The 23,631-nt window shown below is 40.1% G+C and overlaps 1 protein-coding gene across 1 annotated transcript in view; it reads left to right on the top strand.

The window, feature by feature from the left end:
• The window catches only part of LOC109309691, a 113,637-nt gene that overhangs the window by 23,264 nt on the left and 66,742 nt on the right, over positions 1–23,631 (top strand). The window contains exons 9-12 of the mRNA XM_019534505.1: positions 12,726–12,922; positions 16,334–16,398; positions 18,828–18,934; positions 23,516–23,627. Of these exons, the coding sequence (XP_019390050.1) occupies positions 12,726–12,922; positions 16,334–16,398; positions 18,828–18,934; positions 23,516–23,627 (481 nt within the window). The remainder of the gene's footprint in view (positions 1–12,725; positions 12,923–16,333; positions 16,399–18,827; positions 18,935–23,515; positions 23,628–23,631) is intronic.

Here is a 23,631-nt window from a genome sequence, read left to right on the forward strand (position 1 = left end):
AAGAGAAGTGGTGCTAGCTCCTACCCTGGGGGTTTTTAAGAGGAGGTTGGATGAACATCTTGCTGGGGTCGTTTGACCCCAGTATTATTTCCTGCCATGGCAGGGGGTCGGACTAGATGATCTACTCAGGTCCCTTCTGACCCTAGAAACTATGAAACTATATTTATAGGCATATCCCCTCGATGACTATATCAAACTGTACTTTGAAACTGCTGTAACAGGGCACCATCCCCAGGGTGGTTGAAAGCCCCTGGAGGCACTCCAGAGTCTCCTTTATTCTGATTTACTTCTGGAAACAGTCTCCCCTTCGCTATCCTGCCATGTCTTGATGGTTCTTCTGGTTCTCAAATGGGAGGCTGCCCCAGGGCTTTCCTTACCTTGTCTTCACTCCAAAGAACACCAAGATGTGAGGATCTCCTGTCTTAGTGTAGGGGTGCTATAGGCTAATTCCATGGCTCCATAGCATCCCTACACTGTGCCCCATGCCTTGCAGATGTTACTGTTGTCACTGTTGGGGCTTCGGCCTCCCTAGCCTCTTTTCCCTTACTTTAGCTAGGCCATGTAGCTTTGTCCCACTGCATTGGGCCTGGCTTTAAAGCTTTAGCTCACATTTACACCAGGCCCCAGGTCCCTGTGTGGCTGCTGCCTAGCATTCTCTCTCTGCTCACTTTGGGCTCAGTAACTGCCTGAGCCTTGAGCCTGCCACTAGCAGGGCTCAAGGCTATCACATGTCTCTCAGGCATTAATGGAACCTCCAAAAACCTCCCCTTATTGTTCCAACCCAAACTGCCGGTTTAAACTATAACAGGAACGCTAAGCCCCTGGGCTATAACAAAGAAGAAAAATTAATACAGGCACCATGACTACTTACCCCATGTCTCTTTCTCTCTGGGTTGCTCTGTCCTGTGCCCCAGCCTGTAGAACTGTTTTCTTTCAGTCTCCGGGACATTCAGGAGCCCACAATCAGCCACAGCCTGGGCTGGCTGTCCCCCAGCTGGCTCAACCCAGGGCTTATATAGCTCTGGCCTGAGCTCTTTCCTGGTCATGTGATAGCCCCCAGTCAGCTGACCAGGCTGCAGGGCTACCCTTTAACACCTGCTCTGCTGGCAAGCTATGCTCTGTAATCTCTGTTCTTAAAGGGGCTGCCCCACTTCCTAGTAACAGGGCTAGAGTTCCCTGTCACACTGCTTAAAAACTCCATACAACTGGGATTCCAGAAGAGCGATTTGTTTTATGAAATAATGAGCAAAAAAAAGTATGTTTTCTCATAAAAATGCATAAAAATGCTGGTTAATTCTTTGTTTCTGTGAGGATCTGATATCATATGACAGAACTGTGTGGTTTAATTCAAATACGTTTATAATATGTAACACTACATTAAATATACATGTACATAAACTGTATTAAAGGAAAATTAGCTTAAATCTACGTGTGGGTCGGTTTACCTTATGTATAATGTGTGTGCATGGGTGGGTTTATTAACAAAACTGTGTACAATGTGTCATGGTGGTTAAAGTCAGGATGTTATTGTCATACTGGTGCTGATTGCATTTCCTTATGGAGTCCAACTCCCTGCGCTGATGCAGGATTTGCTGTTCCTTAACCAGTCATTCTTCAGTGACATTTCTGGTAATTACAGTAATGATTAAAATGCAGTCACATTATCTTTGCTGTCAGTACATCACCAGCAAGTTTGCAAGGTTCACTGACAGATGCAACAGCAGCTGGCAGATATGATTATACATCCTATAGTATAATTCTTACCTAGTATAGAAGAAACTAACTTTTTAACAGCTTTTTGAAAATGACTTGTATAATTTTGGCTCAACAAAGTCCTGGCTGGAATGATCTAGTTGGGGATGGTCCTGCTTTGAGTAGGGGGTTAAACTAGATGACCTCCTGAGATCCCTTTCAACCCTAATTTTCTATGATTCTAATTAAATTAAACATAATGTCTGTGCAATGCTGAATTATCTGCAATCAACTACCAAAACTCAGGAAATATAACGGACCTCTATGTTGCCAGTAAGACATGATTTCTGTGTACATCTGCATGCGCCTTCATAGTTAATGCAAAAACCTCTCCAGAAAACCTCTATCAGAATTTTACCGCTTGGACTTGAGTTGTTAGAGCCCTTATCTTATTTTCTCTGTAGACTACACAGTAGGGCTGGGTACAAACATTAAATTTATTGTGCGTTAAGTGCACATAAAGTGATTTACAGCAGTAACAGACCAGACACATAAAACACTTTAAAAATGGAAGATCCTGCTCTAAATTAACCCTGGATGGATGTGGCATGAGACTAAAGCCCTTTAGGTTAGAGCACTTAATTGAATATCTGTACTATATCTCATCTTGAGTCAAAGTAGGTTGCATTCCCCCGATATCCCAAAGGCCCCTCTCTCTGGGCAGCTTGCTAGCTTCAACTGGTGCTCATCTCCTCTGGCTTAGCAAGACTTAAACCTGCCTCCATGCTGTCCCAGAGAGGAGACAGAAAAGGCTCTATCTTTCTACACAGCCAGTCAGGGGGTGGGGAAATAGAGCCCCTGTGCCATGCATTCTCCCCCGCTCCCCTGCAGATTGCTGGATTGGGACTCCTTCCCCTCACATCCAGTTGCCAGTGTGACGAAAAGCCAGGCCAGGCAGTCTCGTGCTGTAGCTGTCAAGAGCCTGGGGCAGGTGAGGAGTGGGAGCCCCCATGCTGCGTGGTGCCCCCAGATTGCTAGGTAGAGTCTTCAGGGGGGTCAGGCCGGATCTGCACAGTGGGGGTTCTACCCACCCAGGCCCAGTTCCCAGTGCAGGTAAAAGTTGGGCCAGGTAGTATCATGCTGCAGCTGCCAAGAGGCTGGGGTGGGTGGGGGAAGGGAGCCCCCCATGCCATGTGCCTCTGCCCCCCCAGATAGCTGAGTTGGGTCTTGGGGAGAGGGGACTGAGCCTGGTCCATGTGGCAGGGGGCTCCCTCCCCTCTGCCCCAGCTTCTTGACAGCTGCAGCCAGCAGCTGCAGCATGAAAGTGCCTGGCTCAGCTTTTGGCCATTCCAGGAGCTGGGAGTGGTAGGAAGGCGCCGTCTTGCTGAAAAGAACCAGTCTAGCCCCACCTGAGACCCAACCCAGCAATGGGAGGTGCTGCATGGCATGGGGGCTCGCTTCCCCACTTCCCCTGCAGCCACTGCTGACAGTCACCAGCTAATGGAGTGTGGGGCTTGGGAGAGGGGCTGCTCCAGCAGCTTTCTGGGGTTCATGTGGGAGTACCCCTCACCTGCGGGCCTTGGCCAGCACGGGCAGGCTCCACACTGAACAGTGAAAACAGAGAATTGCTCCATCTCTAACTTATAGCACTTTAAGTAAAACATGATGGTTAGAACATTTTCCCAAGGAGCTTTTTGAACATCTGTACTTAGCTTACATGGCAATCTCTCTCTCTTTCTTACAAACACACAATCAGGCACATAAAAAAATGGATTTGCTTCCAAGTTTGCATGTCATATCATTCTTATAGTATAGTTGGGCAATCTATACGCTGTCAACTCCTGAGAACAGAACATCCAAACGTATTGTTGAGAAGGAGTGAAAGGCATGAATTTGCCTAATCTGTAAACAAAAACAAAGCTGGAAGTTGTAGATCAAGATTTAGACCTACAAGCCTCTTGTTGATTGTTTAAATATATACAGCAAGCTTGAACATATGTAAACAAAGCTATTTAATTTAAACTTAGTAAAGCCACCGAAATCAGAGTTAAAGTCATCATTCTATCCTAAGTTATATTATGATATTTGCTTTAGCATTACAATAGAGCACTGGATGTGATACAGTTGTCCATGTGAAGCTTTACACTTTTATGAAAAATCTGTTACTAGCTGCAGTTGGAGACAATGTGATCTTATTTGGCTGCATAGAAGAGGGCTGAAATAAAGTAGTTCTTACAATTTTAATGTGGGTCTTTTGTAGCAGATGAATGCTTTGCTGTGCAAACTTACCCTTCTCTTAATAGTTCTTCTGTTTTTTATGAGCTGTTGAGAGTAGTACAAAGTATTGAGGCAGTGCCCTAATTTTGAATTGTAAATTTATAAGCTGTTCTAATCGATTGAGGTTGGATTTCATTTTGTTGTTGTCTCGTTCATTATTGGTTTGCAGTGAATACAGCCACCAATAATTACACCATTCCTTTTATATAATTATGGCTTTATATTTAGTCAGAAATTCACTGACTGGTGTTGAGATATTTTTAGCAAACTGTTCTAGAGAGTGTTTTATGCTGTTACTGAACTCTTTGATACTATTAGCACTCCTGTTTAACATATTATGCACCACTGAAAGCAGGACTATATCCTGAAACAAAGGGAACTATTATGGTAGCAACATACTGAAGATGTACATTCCATGTGTCTGTTTCATTTAACCAAGGCAGTCCTGTTCCTGATTATTTGGTGGCTAGAAAATATTTGAAGAGCAAAACTAAATCCAGGAAAGAATTAAGTAAATCTAATTAGGAGAGTAATTACTTTGAGATGCTGATAAATACTGCCACTTTGCCCTAAGTCAAGAAGTTAAGATTAGTATGTAGCTCTTTTGGCCATAACCATACTCATCACAAATCATGGAGAGTCAAAGAGCAGTCAGTAGTTGCTGAGGGCTGTCTGCACTATCAGATCCTGCTTACATCTATAAAGGCAGAGACCCTCTCATGAAAACAAAGCATAGGCCAAAAGGAGGAGTTTTCCTGCTTGTGTATCTGTGTCATCTCCCCAGGCAGCATGAGCTAAGCTGATGTAAGCAGCCGTTCGTCAGTGTAGCTGAATCTACACCAGGGGTTTTACTGGTGATGTTATATCAGTTGGGAGGGTGGGTATGGATTTTTTCACTTCTAGCTGCCAACAGAATTTTGCAGTGTAGACCTCAAATGTTATATCTTTCCACAGAACACTTTTTAGTCTAGTCATGGATCCTGCTGTAAATGGACTTGTGACAGATGTCCAAAGATCAGGCTTTTTTGACTAGCTGTGGTCTACTGGGGCCACAGTGCACTGAATGCCACTTTATACTCATGTAGAATAGCAGAAAGGGAATTGACCCATGACCTTGGTTCCTTTCTTACTTCACACTACTCTCTTTAGTAGCCAATGCATTTTTTTCAGTCAGATTTCTGAAGAAAACTTACCTTTACATGGCAGAACATTGAAGGATATTTCCTTTTAAAAAAAGGGAAAAAAGAGAATTATTTTTACCTTCCTGAGGGCTCATCTATTGTTGGTACTGCTTGGGATAGAATCCAAACCTAATTCACTGATGTACATTTTTTCTGGGGCTGGTAAGCCATATGTAAGTGTATACACATAAATACATTTGCCAGACTTCATGGAGTACTCCAACTGTGGGTCAGTCTCCTCTCCAGTGAAATACGGTAGAATCTGGATCATTTGTTTCTGAGTGGTTTGCAACTTGCTTAATTCGCAGCAGGTTTCTGAATTAAAAATAAGCCATTACTGTGGCTCCTTCTCTCTGCAGCTGAAGCAGTCTAGTGGTTCTGTGCACCTGATTAGAAAAAGTCACCCTTTGAAATTCAATTCATAGCAAAGAGCTTGGGTCACCTCCGCAGTCTGTACAGCTGTTTGCTCTGGCTGTCTATATCCCCAGGTACTTTGTAAATACACACTGTCATGTAAAATAGATGGGTTCTACTGTATAAAATGAACCAGGAGGTTGTGGTTCCTCCTCATATCATTGCAAAACTGAGATAGTGGAAGCAACCCAAACACTTGCATGGAGAGGTATCATTTTCTGCTTTCTCCTGGTGAACACTTTAATCAATGACATGTCAGGGACAAATAAGAAAATCCCACCTGTGCCACCTACAGATTAAGGGACTTAGTTTAAAGATGAAAAGCTTCATATCAGCTGGGTGGAGTTTAGAGCTATTAGAATAGCTTGCAGGAGGTCAGATGCCAATGGATCAGAGTTTGCAGGAGGTCAGATGCCACTGGTATTTATGGATGAAACCAGTACTTCAGGACACTGTTCAGCTTATGCAACTGGAACTCAGCATTCTCATCATCATGAGGGGAGAGTGTTCCACTGCCTGCCAGTCACCTACAGTGGGATCTAAACTGACAAAAATTTGAAGAAAGAACAAACAGTAACTTTATGGTATAAATATTGTTCTTTGAGATGTTTATAGTTAATGTAGCTCTCATAACCACTCTCTAGCCCTTTATAGCTGCTATAATTTTTGAATTGCCAGGGACTTAAGGGTGACTATAGCCATCCTGGCATTTGTGCCCTCCTGTGGTTCAAGAGGAGGCATAGAGTGCATTAGGCCTTTGCAAATAGAGAATTATTCAGTTCGGATTTGAATTCGGCTGATTCAGAGGACAGTGATTCGATTTGGAGATTCGGATCACTGTCTCGGATTGATTTGGCTGAATCGGCTTTGGAAGATTTGGTGCTGATTCAGAGAGATTCAGTTATTTGGCCATAGACTATAATGCGGAATCATTGAAATACCTATAACTTTGTCATTTTATGGCAGATTTGGATAAAAACTGCAGGAATGGTAGCCTCTTCTGAGGGCATGAAGTCTGCCAAGTTTAAAGGAGATAAATGCAGGGGTTTATGGGAAACTGCACCTCTAGGTGCTGACAAGCAAAACTCATGAAATGTGTGACTTTGTGTGTGTGTTAAGGCACAGTGGGATGAAATTTTGCAGGGATGGTAGCTGTTTTTATGTCCCTCCCCAGAGCACTGTAATTGGAAGGGAACTCAGGGAAAGTCACTGGCCAGCTACAGATGTCAGTCTTGCCCGCCCTGCTCCCTGTCCCTCTTTTCAGTTTCTGTTCCCCTGAAAGACTGCCTTCTGAGTCTCCAAATTTTTTTCCAAAACTTTTCTGAATCGATTTGGAGGCTCTGAATTGATTTGGATGGTTTTTTTGGTCTCCCGATTCAGTTCGTACTCCGTGATTCAGCCTCCAAATCGGGCTGAATCTTCTCCGAATCGAATCGGCCACTGAAGCTTTGCACACCCCTGGAGTGCACAAATGACCCTCTTTGGAGCTGCTAGTCAAAATAATCTGATCCTATGTACATAATGCATGTGCACGCTTGCAGTGAATCCACACTAACTACAAGGTCTCAAAGGCCAACAATCACTCTGTAAGGAAACTAACTGTTCTTTTTGGAGGGTTTTTGGAATGTGCTAGTTAGTATTTTCTAACTAACATTCTAAAACAAGTTTTGGACAAAGTAGGTTGTGCTTTATTAAGGTTAGCTTGTTAAGTTGAAGTTAGTAGGGAGCTTAAGCTTCCTTAGCTAGTATGCTCTAACAAAGAACTTGCCATGTCTCTACTAGTTTTAGAATGTATCAGAACATGTCCTCTAACATGTTCTTAAAGAATACCTTTAACCTTCTACAAGATGCATCTCCTTTCATTTCTTGCTAGCCGAAATGCTTGATAGGAGAGAAATGGATGAAGTTCTGGCCACAGTAGGTTTTTTTGGATTTTGTTTTTGATGTTTTGTTTCATTCAAGCTACCAGACACCATCTCAATTTTACAATAAAAATATTGAGAAAATACATGTGGGAGGCAAGGATTTCTTGCCTCTTACATCCCTATCCGTGATATTTTTATTGGACCAAGTACATAGTTGGTATAGAGTCAGACAAGCTTTCACATGCCAGACATTCTTCATCAGGTCTGAGGAGCGAAAGCCAGCACAGAATAGTTTTTGTCAGGTCTGAAGAGAAGAATGTCTTGCATATGAAACCTTGTCTAATTCTATCTCAACTATGCAGTTGGTCCAGTAAAAGGTATCACTGTAGAAAATCCTTGCCTGTTGTATAATTCATGACCATCGCAACTACAACATCAGTACAAATTTTATATAATAGACACAAATATTTTTAAGATGCCTTCTTGTAAATCTAGAACATATATAGTGACTTAATATTATCTCATTCAACACAAGACTTATGAGACAATCAACAATTCATGCCACAATTTCATCCAAAAATTTGTCTGCTTTTTCAAAACTTATTTATGCTATTTGCTTCTGTTGTGGACTTTGGCTGTTTCCATATTTGAGCGAATTGTTATGTCAAGAAATTGCAATTGTTTCCTTTAAATTTAACCTCCAACCTCTTGTTTTAAAATTGCTTCATCAAATAGCATTACTGAAATCATATTAACTTCCCTTCAGAATTTTGTGTATTGCTATATAATGCTTCCTTCTGTGAGATTTTTCTTGTAATCAAACTATAGTTTTAGGCCAAAGTAATTCTCTTAATAATGGGTATACTATGAACCTTGGACTCCATCATTATAGCTGTCCTTTGGCAAAGTTCAATTACACCACAGACACTGAGTATTTCCTTTGCTATACCAATGAGGATTGCAACAGTTTGCTAAACTGGGTAATGCCAGATCATTGCATCTTGGGTGATAAACATCTGCAATCTGGATTTTTACTAATTCAGTCTGCCAGGGCCTGGAGCAAGTGAGGGTCATTTTTCATGTAGCAGTGTTGGCCAGGGAGGGGAATGACCAAAGTGCCAGAACAGGTCAAACCCAGGGCAACTTCTCTGCTAGGGCTTTGTGAGCTGTGACCACAATTTTAAGTTACTGTCCCATGATAGAAACCCAAGGCAGGGGGGCAGTGGAAACAGTCTAATTATTTTCTTGCAATGAATCCCCAGAGTTTAGTCTGTAAAAGGACAAGGGTTTACTCTGTAATAGGGCTGGATAGAAAACAAGAATTCCATTTCATTTCATGAAAAAATTTTGAAATTTTGACATTTGGTTTAATTCTCATGCAGATAAAAATGAGACCTTTTGCATGTTTTTCATAAAACAGCAGAGAGAGAGAGAGTCACAGAATAGCAACTGCTAACCATAGATGTTGAAGAAACATTTATGTCTCTGCTCTAGATCAGGTAGAGCAGAGTGAATGTGTGTCTCTTTCTCTTTACTAAATTAGAAATCCCAGAACTAGAAAAACCTTTCATTGAAAAATTCCTGCAGAGCTGTAGTTTGTATCACTTTGTGAAATTGGGGATGACTAAGCTCATATTCTCTTTACCACCCTTTTATCCATTATAAGTGCTTATATATCACAAAAATATTTCCAGTGTTTTTTTTGAAAACCAGGCATATTTCTGATCATGCCACTGTAACCCAATGATGTTATGTATCACAAGCTAGGAATATCTCATTGCCCAGATATGACCACATCAATTTTGGTGACACACCTTACAATTTGTTGATTTATGAACTTATTTAAATATTTCTCCATAGGTTTTTATCTGTTGTACCAAGTTTGCTTGTACTCTTCTATGTGCTTTCTTTGTCTGTTGTACGAGCTTGCATTAATTGTGTCCATCTCAGTGTGTTTTTTAATAGATTTCAGATGTTTTGATGTACTCTATTGCCTTCTACAGATCTTTACTTCTTAATTTCTTCTGCCCCAGGTCTGCCTTGTGGTCAGCATACCATATTTTCTTGCATACCACATGCCCGCAAATAATTCACACACCATGTTTTGGGAAGGCAGAATTTAAAAAAAAAGGACTTCTCTAGAGTTATGGCTGCATAAAGCAGGGACAGAACCTAAACTTCAGCTTGCACACCATCTCTTTCCTATTCAGGTAAAACCTTTTCACAGTTGAATTGGCAGCAGCTTGGCTGCTCAGCCAAAAGCTGAGGCTAACTGTGGATGAAGACTGGAGTCCATGGTTGTATCTAGGATTTTGAGAAATGCCAAAACAGCTTGCAGGGCTGTGAAATAGGAGAAGAGAGAATAGGGCTAGCAAACAGGCAACAACATTTCTGAACAAAGGATTGCTTGATCTGGATTAGTGGAATGTCAAGACTATTAAAAAGGGGATAGGGACATTAACACCCGTGGAGTGAAGAGCTATTAGCAGGAATCCAGTAGATAATAATGAGCCATCAAGTCAATTGACTGAATCAGTGTTGTCTGAATATAAGTGCATTGCTGCTAGGCAGTTGGTTTTGAACTTCAGGCAGAGCACTGTATGTGTGGAAGCATTATTGTTAAAGCATAGTTTCCACAGAGTGCTGAGTACCAGTATGCTTTTAGAACATCTCTGCAAGGAGATAAGATACCTGTCTCACTGTTTCCATATATTATGTATTACAGTGTATTCTGTTACAGTCTAGCAAATGATTGCACATGAGGACACTTCTTTAGTTTCTTTCTTTTTTCTTTTTAAAATAACCTGAGAAATTCCATTAATTAATGTGTTTAAAAGGAAATTGAAGTTGCCAAGTGAAACACTTAAAGTTCCATAATACTTATTTCTGTAGACTTTAGAGACATACTACATTTTCCCTTGGTCTAGTTATTGAAGTCAAATAAGCTTTTCTGGTATTTATTTTCACTACTATTCCATATCCATATCTTGACATTTTGTTTTTAATAGCCAACAAAAACTTCTATCATCATACACACTTGATTCAACCTCTTACCAGCAGAGTTTGTGACCAGTGAAAACCCTTTAGTACATTGCCTGGGAACTAAACAGAATCAGTTAACTTATATTGGAATCAGGAATGAAAATGTGGCTCAATTTAAAAAAAAAAGAGTTTCTTCTAAGCAACCTGTGTTTAGGTAGAATGTCTGCCCCTCAGCTTCAGAGACTTACACTGAATGACATAAGCAATTAAATTTAAACAAAAAATGCAACCATTCCAAGTATTGCTGCTGGGCCTGGTAAGTGTTGTGTCTATTATAAGGAGACTTGCACCCACAACTAGAGTAAGGATTCTGGCTGACAGGATTTCTTAACTGATTCCTGCACTGCCCCTTTTATTCTGGGCGCTATGCTGGGTCTGACTAACAGGCAATCCCTCTTAAAGGAAGTGAACACTTATATTTTGAAGAATTAGATTTGCATGGGTGCTTTGAGAAGGCTAGATCCAACCTTCAGGAAGGGTGTTTAATATCTCTGTTTTATGTCATTTATTGTATTCAGTACAGAGAGGCAGCATGGTATAATGATGTGGGGCAATGCACTAGTAGCCAAGAACTCCCTAGTTCTAGTCCACCCTCTCTCACTGACTTTTTTCATGGCCTTGGGCAGTCACTTTGTCTTCCTGGGCCTGTTCCCTACTTGTAAAACTGGGCTGCTACCTCAAAGACCAGATAATGAAGCATCTTTCCTATTTGTCCTCTTATATTACCCTATTTTCCAAATGTGGTACAATGTTAAACTTCCTGATCTGTAACTGCAGTTTGTCTCTTAATCCTTTTTCTAAATAATGGAGTTATGTTTGTAGCTTCCCATTGCTAAGGAATCTCTCCAGGCTCCCATGAACTTTACATATGTCAATTAAGAGGTCATTGGTTTCTTCGCTTACTTCCTTTAAAATGTTGTGTCTATATATTATCCAGACTTTGTCCATCTAACCTTTTTGCAACCAATTTTGTTATATGTACAATACACTACCCATATTAGAGCCAGAGTATAAAAATAAAATGAACAAACTGTTTTAAGGATGCACTTAGGGCCTTGATGATCACTGGCTTCAGTGGGAATGCTCATACCCACACCACTTAGCATTAGACCTTTAGAAAGACTTGGGGGAAGAGAGGGTGGGCTGCGGCTAGTTAGTTGCTTTAATTCTATCATTTACTCTTTTCCTGTCTTTGGAAAATTTTACTTGGGCAGATCTCCACCTTCTTGTGGCCTTTTTAAAAGTTATAAAAGCTTTGCTTTAATTTCCAATATCTTTTTGATCACTGCTTCTACTTAGAAAAGTTATTTAAAACAAAAAAGAACATTTAAAACGAGTTAAGTAGGTCTTTAGATTTCCTCCAGATACCCATGAAGAGCCCACTGCACTTCAGCAGTGATGGCACTGTATCTGTTAACGCCTTTTGTTTATTTCTTGGTATTTCCCTGTGCAATTAGATTGTGTTGTTCTTTGTCAGAGTGCTTTCCCCCCCCTTGCTTTGCATCACATTTCTCTTCCCTTTCGAGTTTTATAATCTTATAGGGCAGAATTTTGTCTTAGTAATTGCTTTAAATATCTTCTGTTTTCTGTTATTACTTTTACAATGTGCAGAGAATTGCTTTAATGGCTTGAATTAATGCTTTGTCTCCAAGATCTTTCAGTTTATCTTCTACTGCTATAGAATTACTTCTCTCTATCTTACAGTCTTGGTTTTCCCTCTTCTTTCCATTTTAACTGGTCTACCACAGTAGCCAGTGTCTTCCCAGTCAAGCTGTATGTCCAGTTCTTCATCTCCATTTTCTTTGGTCAAAAGGTCACATCCTTCATCTCCATTTTATTTCTACTGTGTATTTTCATGAGTCTCTATTACTTTACTACTTTTCCTACATCTCTAACCACTTGTTTAGCATCTCTGTCTATGGCTCTTTTTTCACCCCTCTTATAGTTAAAGTGGGTGTCTGTTAGGGTTCTGTTTCCAGTTTCATCAAAATTGTATTGCTAAGCAATAAATAAGATTATTAAATGAGTATGTGTTCTTATTATCTTAGCTAGTTTTATTCTGTGCAGTGTATTCAATGTTTACCTGAACTTGTGTGTAAGAAAATCCTCTGATGTGTTCTGACTGTTACTAGTTATTGATATTTTGTCATTATCATAAAGAGGCTGATGGCAGTTGCTACATGTTAATTGATTAATGATACTTTTTTCCCCTCTTACTCTGAACATTGACCTTTTTAATGTTTTAATTCTTTAGGCATAACATGGGGTTTCCCATAGTTGAATTTTCTTCTGATGGACACTTTATTATATCCAAGCCACCAGACACAGGAGGCCTAGTCTCTTTCGGTACTGTGGCTGAACAATTGGTGTATGAAATTGGCAACCCTCAACGTTATCTCTTACCAGATGTCACATGTGACTTTTCTCAAGTGTCCATTACTGAAATTCCAGGTTAGTGCTGCTGCAAAAAGAGGACCCTCATTTTGAGTATAAAAACAGTCAATAACAGTTTTATGTTGGCATACTAAGGTACTTAACATAGTTTCCACATTTTCTCTACAACTTTATTTAAGTCTGTTCTTTTGAAACACAGTTCTACCACACAAGGATTCACTTTATACCTATTTTTTTAAATTTATATCAACCCATTAAACCTGCTCCTTGACTAGCCTATATTTTATCATAATTTATTTTCTTAAAATAAATATAACACTCTCACTAGGTCTATAAACCATCTATTTCTGCAGGACTTTAATATTTTTGGATGCGTTATTGTGAAAATATTCTTTCAGATTTCATTGAAGTTTAATTCCAGTTCACCTTCCTTTTGTTATTGATCCGCTTGTTGTCTCTCTCTCTCATACACACACACTCACACACAGACACTCACACGGACATACACGAACACACACACAGATGCAAGCAGGTATAGGAGGTCACTACTGAGGGCATGATAAAGGTTACATGATAAAGGTTTGTTTTCAATCCACTTGACTGAGTCACCCTCTAAAAGGAGTCATAGCTCAATTTAAAAAAAACCTATGTATATAACTACCCTCTAAAATATTATCAACTGTGTCAACAGAAGCAGAAATATTATGTTCACTCTAGCTTTACTTTTAAGTCCAAATCTGAATGTCAGACTACAAGATTAAAAGCCTGGATAAACAACCTAGTTAAACTTCTTTAAGTAATTTGTCTTTTTAATTGTATTTCCCATCTATCATTGAAGGTTTTTTCTACAGCTTATTCACTATAGCATTTTGAACATTATAAAATTCCAAAGGTTACATTTTAAGAATAAGGTTAACTTAAAATTATACAACATAATCAAATGACAGAATGTCTGATAAGGCCAACTTGCTTCTTTTAGTAACTTTTTTATTTAAAAAAATAGAACCCTAACCTTCCAATGAACTTTTAGCTTGTAAATGACCCAATATGACACATTTGAACTTAAAATGAACTTTCACATGAACTTTCAGTTATTCATTCTAGAAATATAACAGATGTAAAATAGGCAGATTTCTTAAATATTTTTAGTTTGAAGTTCTTTGACACATCTACCAGGAAGAACAGGGAAGGCCAGCTATTTTTTCTGTTTACATTGCTCATTTTATTGTACCACAGTGTTAGTTACAACACATACAATTCAGGTTTGAACTAAAAGGTTCTGCGTTGTTTTTGTTGATAGATATTGTGGTTTTTTTTCTTTACCTGGTATAAAAAACCTGCAGATATTTAGTCTGATTACAGAGATACTGTTTTATAATAGAAGGGAGGCAAATAATTTAAACCAGCCTTTCTGAAGGACCATTGTTATTATTTTGAAAGTGATGATTAAGATGATTATTCAAATACAATTGTTCTTCCAGACATGTTAGAAGAAGTTTTATCTTTTTTTACCTTAATCCTCTGTTTGTAGAAAGTCTTTAACTATTCTGCTAAACAACTTTATGCACCTATTTGGTAGAGCTGAGCTGCACCTTATTTACATATGCATAAGTTTCCATTATTGTGTTTGATTTAATACTGGTGTGAGGTTAGGGACAGAAGTTACACATGAACCAGTCTAAGTGAACTGAAACAGAACAGAAGTTCATTGCATATAAGCCACTTTCAAAATGGCCAAAACCAGTGTAAGATAAACCTCATTGGTTGTAGTATCAGACTTAACTGATTTAGGTCAGACTAGTTTATGGAACTTCTGTTTTATATCCCTTCCCAATTCAAGTTAATTCACAGTCCCCCAGCATCCCAGAATGCTTTGTAATCCCGAGATGTGCTGTCTGCTCCAGTATTGCAAAACTAAGGCACTAAAGCCTCTGCTTCCTGCCAGCCTGGTGGGATGTGGGAGGGCAAGGGAACAGATCTCAAGACCCCCTACCCCCCAAATCCCACTGTCTGTACAGGACAAAGGGAAGGAAAGCCCCAGCAGTGGGAGCTTATTGTCCTTGCAGCAACCAGGCAAGCAGCTTGCTGGCCTAGGATCAGCTCAGCCCTGCCCCCTCTCTAGCCCCTGGCTGTGAGAGGCAGGGGTTTGGGGGGAAACACACCAGCTCAGCTGAGCACTGGCTTCCCCAGCTGGGGTCTGCCCAGTGCTGGTGGGGGGAAGCCCCACTGGGGCTTTTCACTCCCCTACAGCCTGGCTTGCCAGGCTGGAATGGGCTCATAACCACCCCTTCCCCAGCCCCCCTGCCTTTGAGAGGTGGGGGAGAAGGGAGGGGAATTCACGCTCTCCCTGGCCCCCCAGCATCTGCCTGGCATGAGGCAGTGAAAGCCCCTACCAGGGGCTTTTCATAGCCCGGTGAGCCAAGTGGGGAACAGTTCCACTTCCTCCTGGTGAGGAGGCAGGACTGAGCTAATGCCAGCCTGACTTGCTGGGTTGTGGCATTATGAAAAGTCTCCAGTGGGGGCTTACTACCCCATACTAGGCAGACCCCGCTGTGGGGGTTTGTGCCAGGCTGAGCCACCTTCCCCTCCCCACCCCTCCAGTTTCTCATAGGGGTGGGCCTGAGCACATGCCAATTTGGTGTGCCATTGGGCTGGATTTAGCTCTTAGGCAGCTGGCCATGATGGGTGGTGCATGTGAGCACTCCCCCAGGCTCCTGGCCTTGGCTAGTTCAGGCTTCTGTCTCTCTTGGCCACCCAAACACTGAACATCAGTTCAGTTTGTTATCAGGTCAAACTATGCAGCTTTAAAAAATCTGCAGCTTTTCAGCTGATTCTGTCCTGGGCTTTTTGAACCTCTGTATTTAGCCCTGAAGTCAGTGGGAGCTTAGCCATTATAATGGTTCAGTAGGAGATCAAGCCCTAATACGTGGCAGTGTTTTGTCAAACTTCTTGTTGATGTTCCTGTGTTCAGTGTCAAGTTCATTATTTTTCCTGAAATGTGCTCTCTAGACTATTAGTAGCAAAAGATTAGAGCTAATTTGGATCCACAATTACACAACTTTCCTCCCAGCTCTATCCATGTTTTATACAATTTCCCTAAACAGACTTCCATACTCTTCTAGAGTTTATTTCTTAACCAGCTCAGCCATCTTCACCCAATCAGGTGTATGGCAATCAGTTGTGAGGTGTTTTGTTACCTGTCACTTCACTTTCAAATCACTTTCAGTCAAGGCGACTGAGGAGGCGTGTCCTCAGTCCCAAAGATCCAAGAATTTTATCTTAATACACCCTTTGTAAATATTTTATGCATCAGATATAAACAGCCCAATAGGTTACACCTGTGATTTATTGAGAATTATACTTATGTGTTTCATCTCCTGCTATCAAGTAGGAGACAACAATTGCTCAGAGTCCTAAGGCCATTTTGTATACTAAGCAGTCAAACTCTGTTTCTGTTAACCATTACAGGCATTGAAGGTGGAGCAGTGAAAGTTCATGGAGCAAAAGGATCACCTCCTTCAACATTTTATAAGGTATTCTTTTTATTGTATTGATAATGATATAGTATGAAGTGCACTTGATGTGAGAAATTTGATATTTTGGAGGAAGAGGATATACCATCTTCAGGTAAAACTCTTATTTTTTCATTTTTTGAGAAATAGATATAACTAAGGTTAATTTATAAGCCTTTGAGGAAGACCATAATGCAACATGGTAGTGTAGACTAACATTGCATTTTAAATAAAAATGCTGTTTTTAGTCCCAGTGTCTTGTTTAATGAGGGCTTTCAGTCATTTTTAATTACACACACATCTACTCCTGCTTCAGTGTAAAAAGTTAATTTGATGATTCTTGGAAATAAAATTCTGTGTACATAATACACAGGGGGACTGTTAAAAAGAATGAATTAATGTTTGAATAGGTTTTTGAGATTCCTGCTTAGAAAATGCTACGTAACTGCAATTATTTATTTATTTATTACTGTAATCTACTAGTGGCGCTTGGAAGGGTACAATTTTGGGGCAATTGTATCAAAGTGCATACAGGGCTTAATCTTATTCCCATATAAACCAATGGGAAAACTTCAGGTGACTTTCATGAAAGCAAGGTTGGTCCTATAAATTAAAACTCTTGGTGAAGTTTGACCACAGCTGAGGTTATATGACTGAATTCATTTTGAAAAATACTCTTTTTTTAGAAAACAGTTATAATGTAAAAAAGCACATAGTATTGTTTGTAAAATGGTACTGCTTATACACACATTTTTAAAGTACATCAAGCACATTTTAATTTTCTGTCAATTTGAAAGAAGAATGTATTAATTTTAAAGTATGACAACTATATAACATTTATTTCAGATTTTAAAAAGAATATTGTATTCAAAGTAGAGAAGGTATAGTTTTGGCCATAGTGACTGCAGTGTAGAAAACAAAGAAATCTTTAAAATCATTAATTTTGAGTATATTTTAAATTAATGAATATCCCTATTTCATGTTTCTCAGTTACTCATACACTTTTCAAGTTTTTCATTTGTTATATTCCTAATAATAATTTTGTTAGCTTTATGATGGAACGTTTTGTTGTTCTTAACCATCAGTAATTTAGCAATGTAATCAGTAACTAATTTTTTCCACAATATCACTTAGTTAAAAATGCCTTGAATTCATACTATGTATGTATGTATATAATTTCAGTTGTTTGTACAAAATATCGTGTTCTGCCCTTCATGTTTTCAGTCTGTTGCATATTAAATAAGAACTTCAAGAAGCACAATGTTAAAATAACAACTTCCACTTGTGTTATGTGGTCTGTACTTGGGAGAGCAAGTCTTTTTGAGATCTGGAAAAAAATGGGTTTTGATCACTGGGAATACCTTTAAAAATAATAATTGAGAGGATTTTGAAATAATTTTTCAAAATTAGAGCTAACTGGTCCTAATTGTGGGCTAACCATTTCCTATTTAGGAAAAAAAAAGAATTTAAAAAATAAAACACATTCTAAAGATTCTGGACTGGCTGTATTTTATTTAATACAAAGTTAATGTCAAAATTGTACTGAAGTTCCTCATCATAACTACTACTTTAAGCTGTGCATTTTTTCTTTCAAAACAAGGAACATTTTATAAAATCTGGAAGATTTTTTTGTAGTAGAATGTGCTTTATAGATATTTTTTCTTTTTTGAACTTTTTTTTTTAACAGTGTTCTTCAGCAGTCTTCTTAAGGTCCAGTTATCACTACTAAAGTTTCATCTCTTCACTTTTACACCTATTTAGCCAAAGCTAAAAGTATCAACGACTAATAAAATATGCAGCAATGAAGCCCCATATTAACAAGTGAGTTACAATAAATCTCAATTAATTCCAGCCATATCTACCGTACAAGTGCATAGCTCCAGATAGCCAGTTAAATTAAGAAACAAATAAAAATATACATAAATCAAAAAGACAGAGCATATTTAACCCTTTTTTCTCATATAGAGTATGTTACTTTTCAAGACACTATATAGTAAGAATAATAATTCTACAGATCTCAAATATTAAGAGACATGTTTAGAATACATACTATAACTAAAATAATAGTCTGAAACGTCAATATTATGTTAGTAAAATTTCCTCACATATTTTTTTCAGTTCTGTAGAACATTGTTTACTCAGGTGCTAAGTTAACATATGGATGGATGGATAGATATTTTGTATGCATCTGCGTGTGCACGAGCGTGCGCTCACACACACACGCACACGTAGCTTGGACTTTTATTATAAGATGTATGAAAAAAGAACCCAATATATACATTTTGACTAAGTGATGATTGGATGTGCATGATAACAAAGAAGGCGCATACCACATGCAGAGAAAAAAATTCTGCTTCTTTTCCTTCTGGATGTATTGGTAATTACTGCCTGTTGACCTTTTAGAGTAAATCAGGGGCAAATCCCTCATTTTTATAACCTTTTATCACTAGGTAAATGCCACTTACCTTGATGGTTACAGAGCTACAGCTGTCTGCCCAATAGGTGGGCCGAAGGCAGTGGAAAAAGGAAGGCGAACAGCAGAAAGCATTCTGAAAAGGTTAGTATACAATACAGATTCACTTTATTTTGCCTTTTAAACATAAAATCAAAATAAATTGGTAAACTGTACTAATAAGATGGCAGTTGCATCAATCTAAGAGGATGCCTAGAAGATGGAATTATTTAAAGTGGTTGGAGATATCAAGACATAAATTGTGTAATTTAGAACCTGTTTTTCTTTTACCAAACTCATTATAGAGCTATGAAATATCAGTAACATTATTTATCAAAAAACAGGCAATAGGGCAAGAAGTTAGATGTGTTTGTTTAGGCTGGTGGTGGTGCTCAATCTTTTTACTCGATGGGCTGGATGGGTAGTGCCAGATCTAACCGTGGGCCAGATGATGGTTCTGATCCAGCACCTGGGGCCAGCATGGCAGCCGCTATCCAGCCATGGTGGGAGGAGGTCAGCCTGGACTGAGCCTAGCTCAGGAGGGGGAAAAGGAGCTCCACTTAGCCCTGTAAGGTAGAAAAGGGGGCATGGTTCAGTCCCAACCCAGCCCCACAGGGGGAAGAGGGTGTGGCCCATCCACACAGGGGGAAGGAGATACTGTCTGGCTCCGCAGGGCACACGGGGTTTGGGAGTTTGGCACTATGTTAATGGCTTCCTATGGCCAAGTTTCTGGACCCATGGGGAGCCCTGTGGTACTGATGCAGTGGCTCTGTGGGTTGCATTTGGCCTACAAGCTGGAGGTAGAGCATTCCTGGTTTAGATAACCTTACTGGCCAAGGCATATGTTGAAAGTTAAGTCAATAGTGATGCTTATCTACTTTTGACTAATGACCAGTTTCTAGCTGTAAGGCAGCATGGCAGCCTTGCTATCCATTTCAGCAGCTCAGTGTATTTCATCTATTTTATTTATTCAGGTATAAAAATTGAACTGTAAGTGCCCGTCCAGGGATTTGAGTGCCTGATCCATATATTTAAATGCTGCAGCATAATATACCACCCATGAATATATCCATTTCTACTTCAGCCCTCATATTCCTCAACAGCTTTGACAAAGAGAACCTCTGTTTTTTATAGGCTAAAACCAACACGCTGAATTCCATCCAGTATATTATTGGAAGCCAGTGCAATTCCCAAAGCATTGAGCTAATGTGCTCCTGATATACAGCTCCTCTCAATAAACTGTCTTCAGCATCTCTTCAAATTCAGCTTGTGACATATATAATTATTATTCTTCATTCCTTTTCTTTATTCCTTCCTTCCTTCCTCTCCATTGTTCAAAATGAATAATTAAAAAAATGTGTAAAGAAGTAGCCATTTAAAGCACCCTTTAATGTGCCTCAAGAAGTTAGTTTTAAAACATTTAATGCATTTGCTGCATTCTAGTGCATTGTAAAAGCTCGAAATGTGCTCTTTAAGATTACCTGTATGTTGTAAGTACACCAAGTAAGAGAAGATTTCGGCAATCCTCAGAAAAGGGAACAGATTCCATTAAAATCAAGAACTTTCCCACAATAAGCAGTGGTGAAAGGTTTAAAACTCTGGTTGAATGAGAAATTAAGCTAGCCACAACAAGGAATTTAGACAGGAAATCAGGATAGTTATAATACCCTTTTACACAGGTTCTCTGTACAGCATAAGTGATTTTAGTGCTAAAAAAACCTGCAAGTCTGGTCAGGGATGAGTCAGGGTTCCCAGCTGAAACTGCTAAGGACTAAAATTGACGCACCAAATATATTTTAAATTTTCATGTCTACAGTTAGTTTTATATGTTATATTTAACTTGTCTTTGGGAATGTGCTACGTTCTGTTGCTCAGCACATCTGACCACTTTTATTTTGGTGTTTAGATATAAGGTTTGATACCTAATTTTAGGCATCAGTTTCAATTTTCACTAACAATAAGTGGAAAAGAAAAATATCTTACTGTCCCCGACGGGCCTTCATAGATCTCTACTAGTAGTCTGGCTCTCCATTTTGGTGACCACCCTCTTCACCGAGTGTTGGTGTTACTGGGTTTGGTTGTATTCCCGCTTTGCCAACCCCGCTTCTCGCCTGCCACGACTTTGCTGTTATCCCAGTGGGGCGGGGCTAGTTCACAGGTCCCTCGGTGTCTCAGGTCAGCCTCGTCGGTTACATACGGGGTTCCTGCCACCCCTACACCCCAGCCTCACACCACCTGTGGCCTCCACTTCCCTGCGCCTGTTCAGTGATGTTCCTGCAGACTTCTATAATGGCCTTCCCCGCCTGTATAGGTGTCTCAGCCCTACTGCAATAGATAATCTCCACCACCGATCTGTCACCCTACACCATGAGCTGCGTACTTCCTCAAAGTGACCCTTCTATATGTACTCCCTCCCTGACTTATCACCAGCACCCTCTGATAGTGCCCAGGAGTAATGCCTCCTGGATGGATATTTCGCGCTGTCCCCTTATTCTTCGATCGATGCCTTCTGTTCTCGGCGGCGATCCCGCCCCAATCTTTCTCTCATGCCAGGTGATCCTTCAGCCTCACACCCCTCTTTGGTGCTTCCCGCACCCACTGCCTTGGCACTTACTTCCTGTGGCTCGGAATCCTCCTGGGTGGCCTTGATCCTTCGTTGCTCACCCGATCTGGTGCCTCGGGCTCTATCTGCTGGTGATCCAGCCGTTTTGCCTCTTCTCCGGGCTGCCGGACTCTCCAGCACTCCAGCTCTTCAGCGTCCGTCCCGCTGGGCTAACAGCAGGGACGGCTCTAACAGCCATTTGCTTCCCTCTCCATCCGTTGCCTCTGGAGCAGCAGCTGCCATTTTTAAATCCCCCGGCCGGCGTCTGATGTCACCGTCAGCTGCTGGCCGCAGCTGTACATAGACGCGGCTAACGAGCCGCACGGGCTCTCCCTCCATTGCGGCGTCTCTCTTGTCCCACAGTGTACGTGTAGATGCTGACCCAGTTGCCTGGGGCATGAGCGTGTTTCAGTGTGGGGGCTGCCGGCTGGCTAACCTCTCAGTGGAAAAAACTTGTGCCCCAGCCAGCCCCTCTGCAGGACATTGTAAGTCTTCTTGGCTTCCTCGGGTCCCGGGACACATACCTAAATATAATTTAACTTAATTTTATCTATTTAAGGTAATCTTACCTATATAATTTAATATTAAATTCCTTTATTCTGGTGCCATATAGATACGTCATTGAATATAGACAGAAAGTGTCTTTTAAACTGCTCCATGGGTATGAAAGATTCTATCAGTCCAAACATAATTTCCATGGTTGAATTGGTAACATCTCTTAAAACAGTGGAAGGAGGTGAGAGTACCAGATACTGTGATGCTCTTCAAGTGCATTGACCTCATCTGTCTGATGTATTGAAGAGGCACTGAAGCTATTAAATGGAAACTGTGGGCGTTTTATATGTTTTTTAAAGTCTCTTGTATGGTATGCTCAAAAAATTGACATTTTTTCTCTCTCTAATAATGCTGCCTTTTTCTCATATTGTCAAAGTTTTATAATGTATTACAATTTCAATGGAGGTGGAGTTTACATGACTATTTCTGTTTTATTTAAATACTGATTGTGCACCAGTATAATTGAATATGTCAAGCTTTTTGGAAAGGATTAAGTATCTCTTTTCCAAGCTGTGCAAAAACTAAGAATTATAGGTCCAGTAATGATATATTATTCTGAAGACACTAAAAGCTGTCTTATGCAATTGTCCATGTCATTAGGTGAAACTGTAGAATGATTTGTTGAACATCATTGAATGAGCTTTAGAGTAAGTGTCCTGTGGTCATTTTAAAATGCACTGTGGCTTAATGCGCGTAATCATGAGCCATTTGAATTAGAGCGTCTGTCAAAAAGCCACTCTAATTAAAATGCCCCACCGCCATTGCCAACACATGTATAGGCAGCTTCCTAAGTGTCTAAATCCACATAAGTACCTAATTGGTGGAATAAGAGCAGGCCTTTAGAGTCAAGCAGTCAGGACAAATTTTGGAAATACCTCACTTGACAGTGGGCACATCTACTCATTGGCTCCATAGTAAATGTCTCGTTTCTACATGTGCAGCCCCATTAGGCTGCAGGAAACTAATTAATTCCACAGCAAGGTAGTATTTGTGAATACAAGTACTACCCTGCTGTGGAATTTTTCAAGCACAGCAGTGTACGTGTAGATACTGACCCAGCTGCCTGGGGCATGAGCGTGTTTCAGTGTGGGGGCTGCCTGCTGGCTAACCCCTCAGTGGAAAAAACTTGTGCCCCAGCCAGCCCCTCTGCAGCACATTGAGCTGAGTTGGAGCAGCTCTGGATCTCTTAGGCCTCCTGTCAGCTGGTGCTGGTCCAACCTGGCTCAATGTGTTGTGGTCTCAGGTGCACATTCAAATAGTACACTTAGAACAAATAAGCTCTGGTGCAATAAGCACTGGGGTTAATTGCTTGAAATTAATTGCGTGTGTAGATGTGCCCATGTATAGCTGTATCATTTGAATTGTATGTGTAGATGCATCATTTGAAATATGGTATAGCAATGTATTTGTTCAATGAGAGGTATTTAAATCCAAACTTACATAAAATTCAGAGTTTACATCCATGGGCTGTACTGGGATATTGCATATCATTCTTATGAAGTAGTTGGCTAATAAATAATTTGTTGCAGGACTCGCCTTATTTTCAGTCAACTTGGGTATGAAGATTACAGTGCAGTTAACATACAGATTTTAGGTTCTGAAGAGACATATGGACCGCATGCAAAAAAGCATATAGATGGTGTAA

This window comes from Crocodylus porosus, unplaced genomic scaffold (genome assembly GCF_001723895.1).
Source record: "Crocodylus porosus isolate Cpor-Errol unplaced genomic scaffold, CroPor_comp1, whole genome shotgun sequence".
In the NCBI taxonomy this organism is placed as follows: Eukaryota; Metazoa; Chordata; order Crocodylia; family Crocodylidae; genus Crocodylus; species Crocodylus porosus.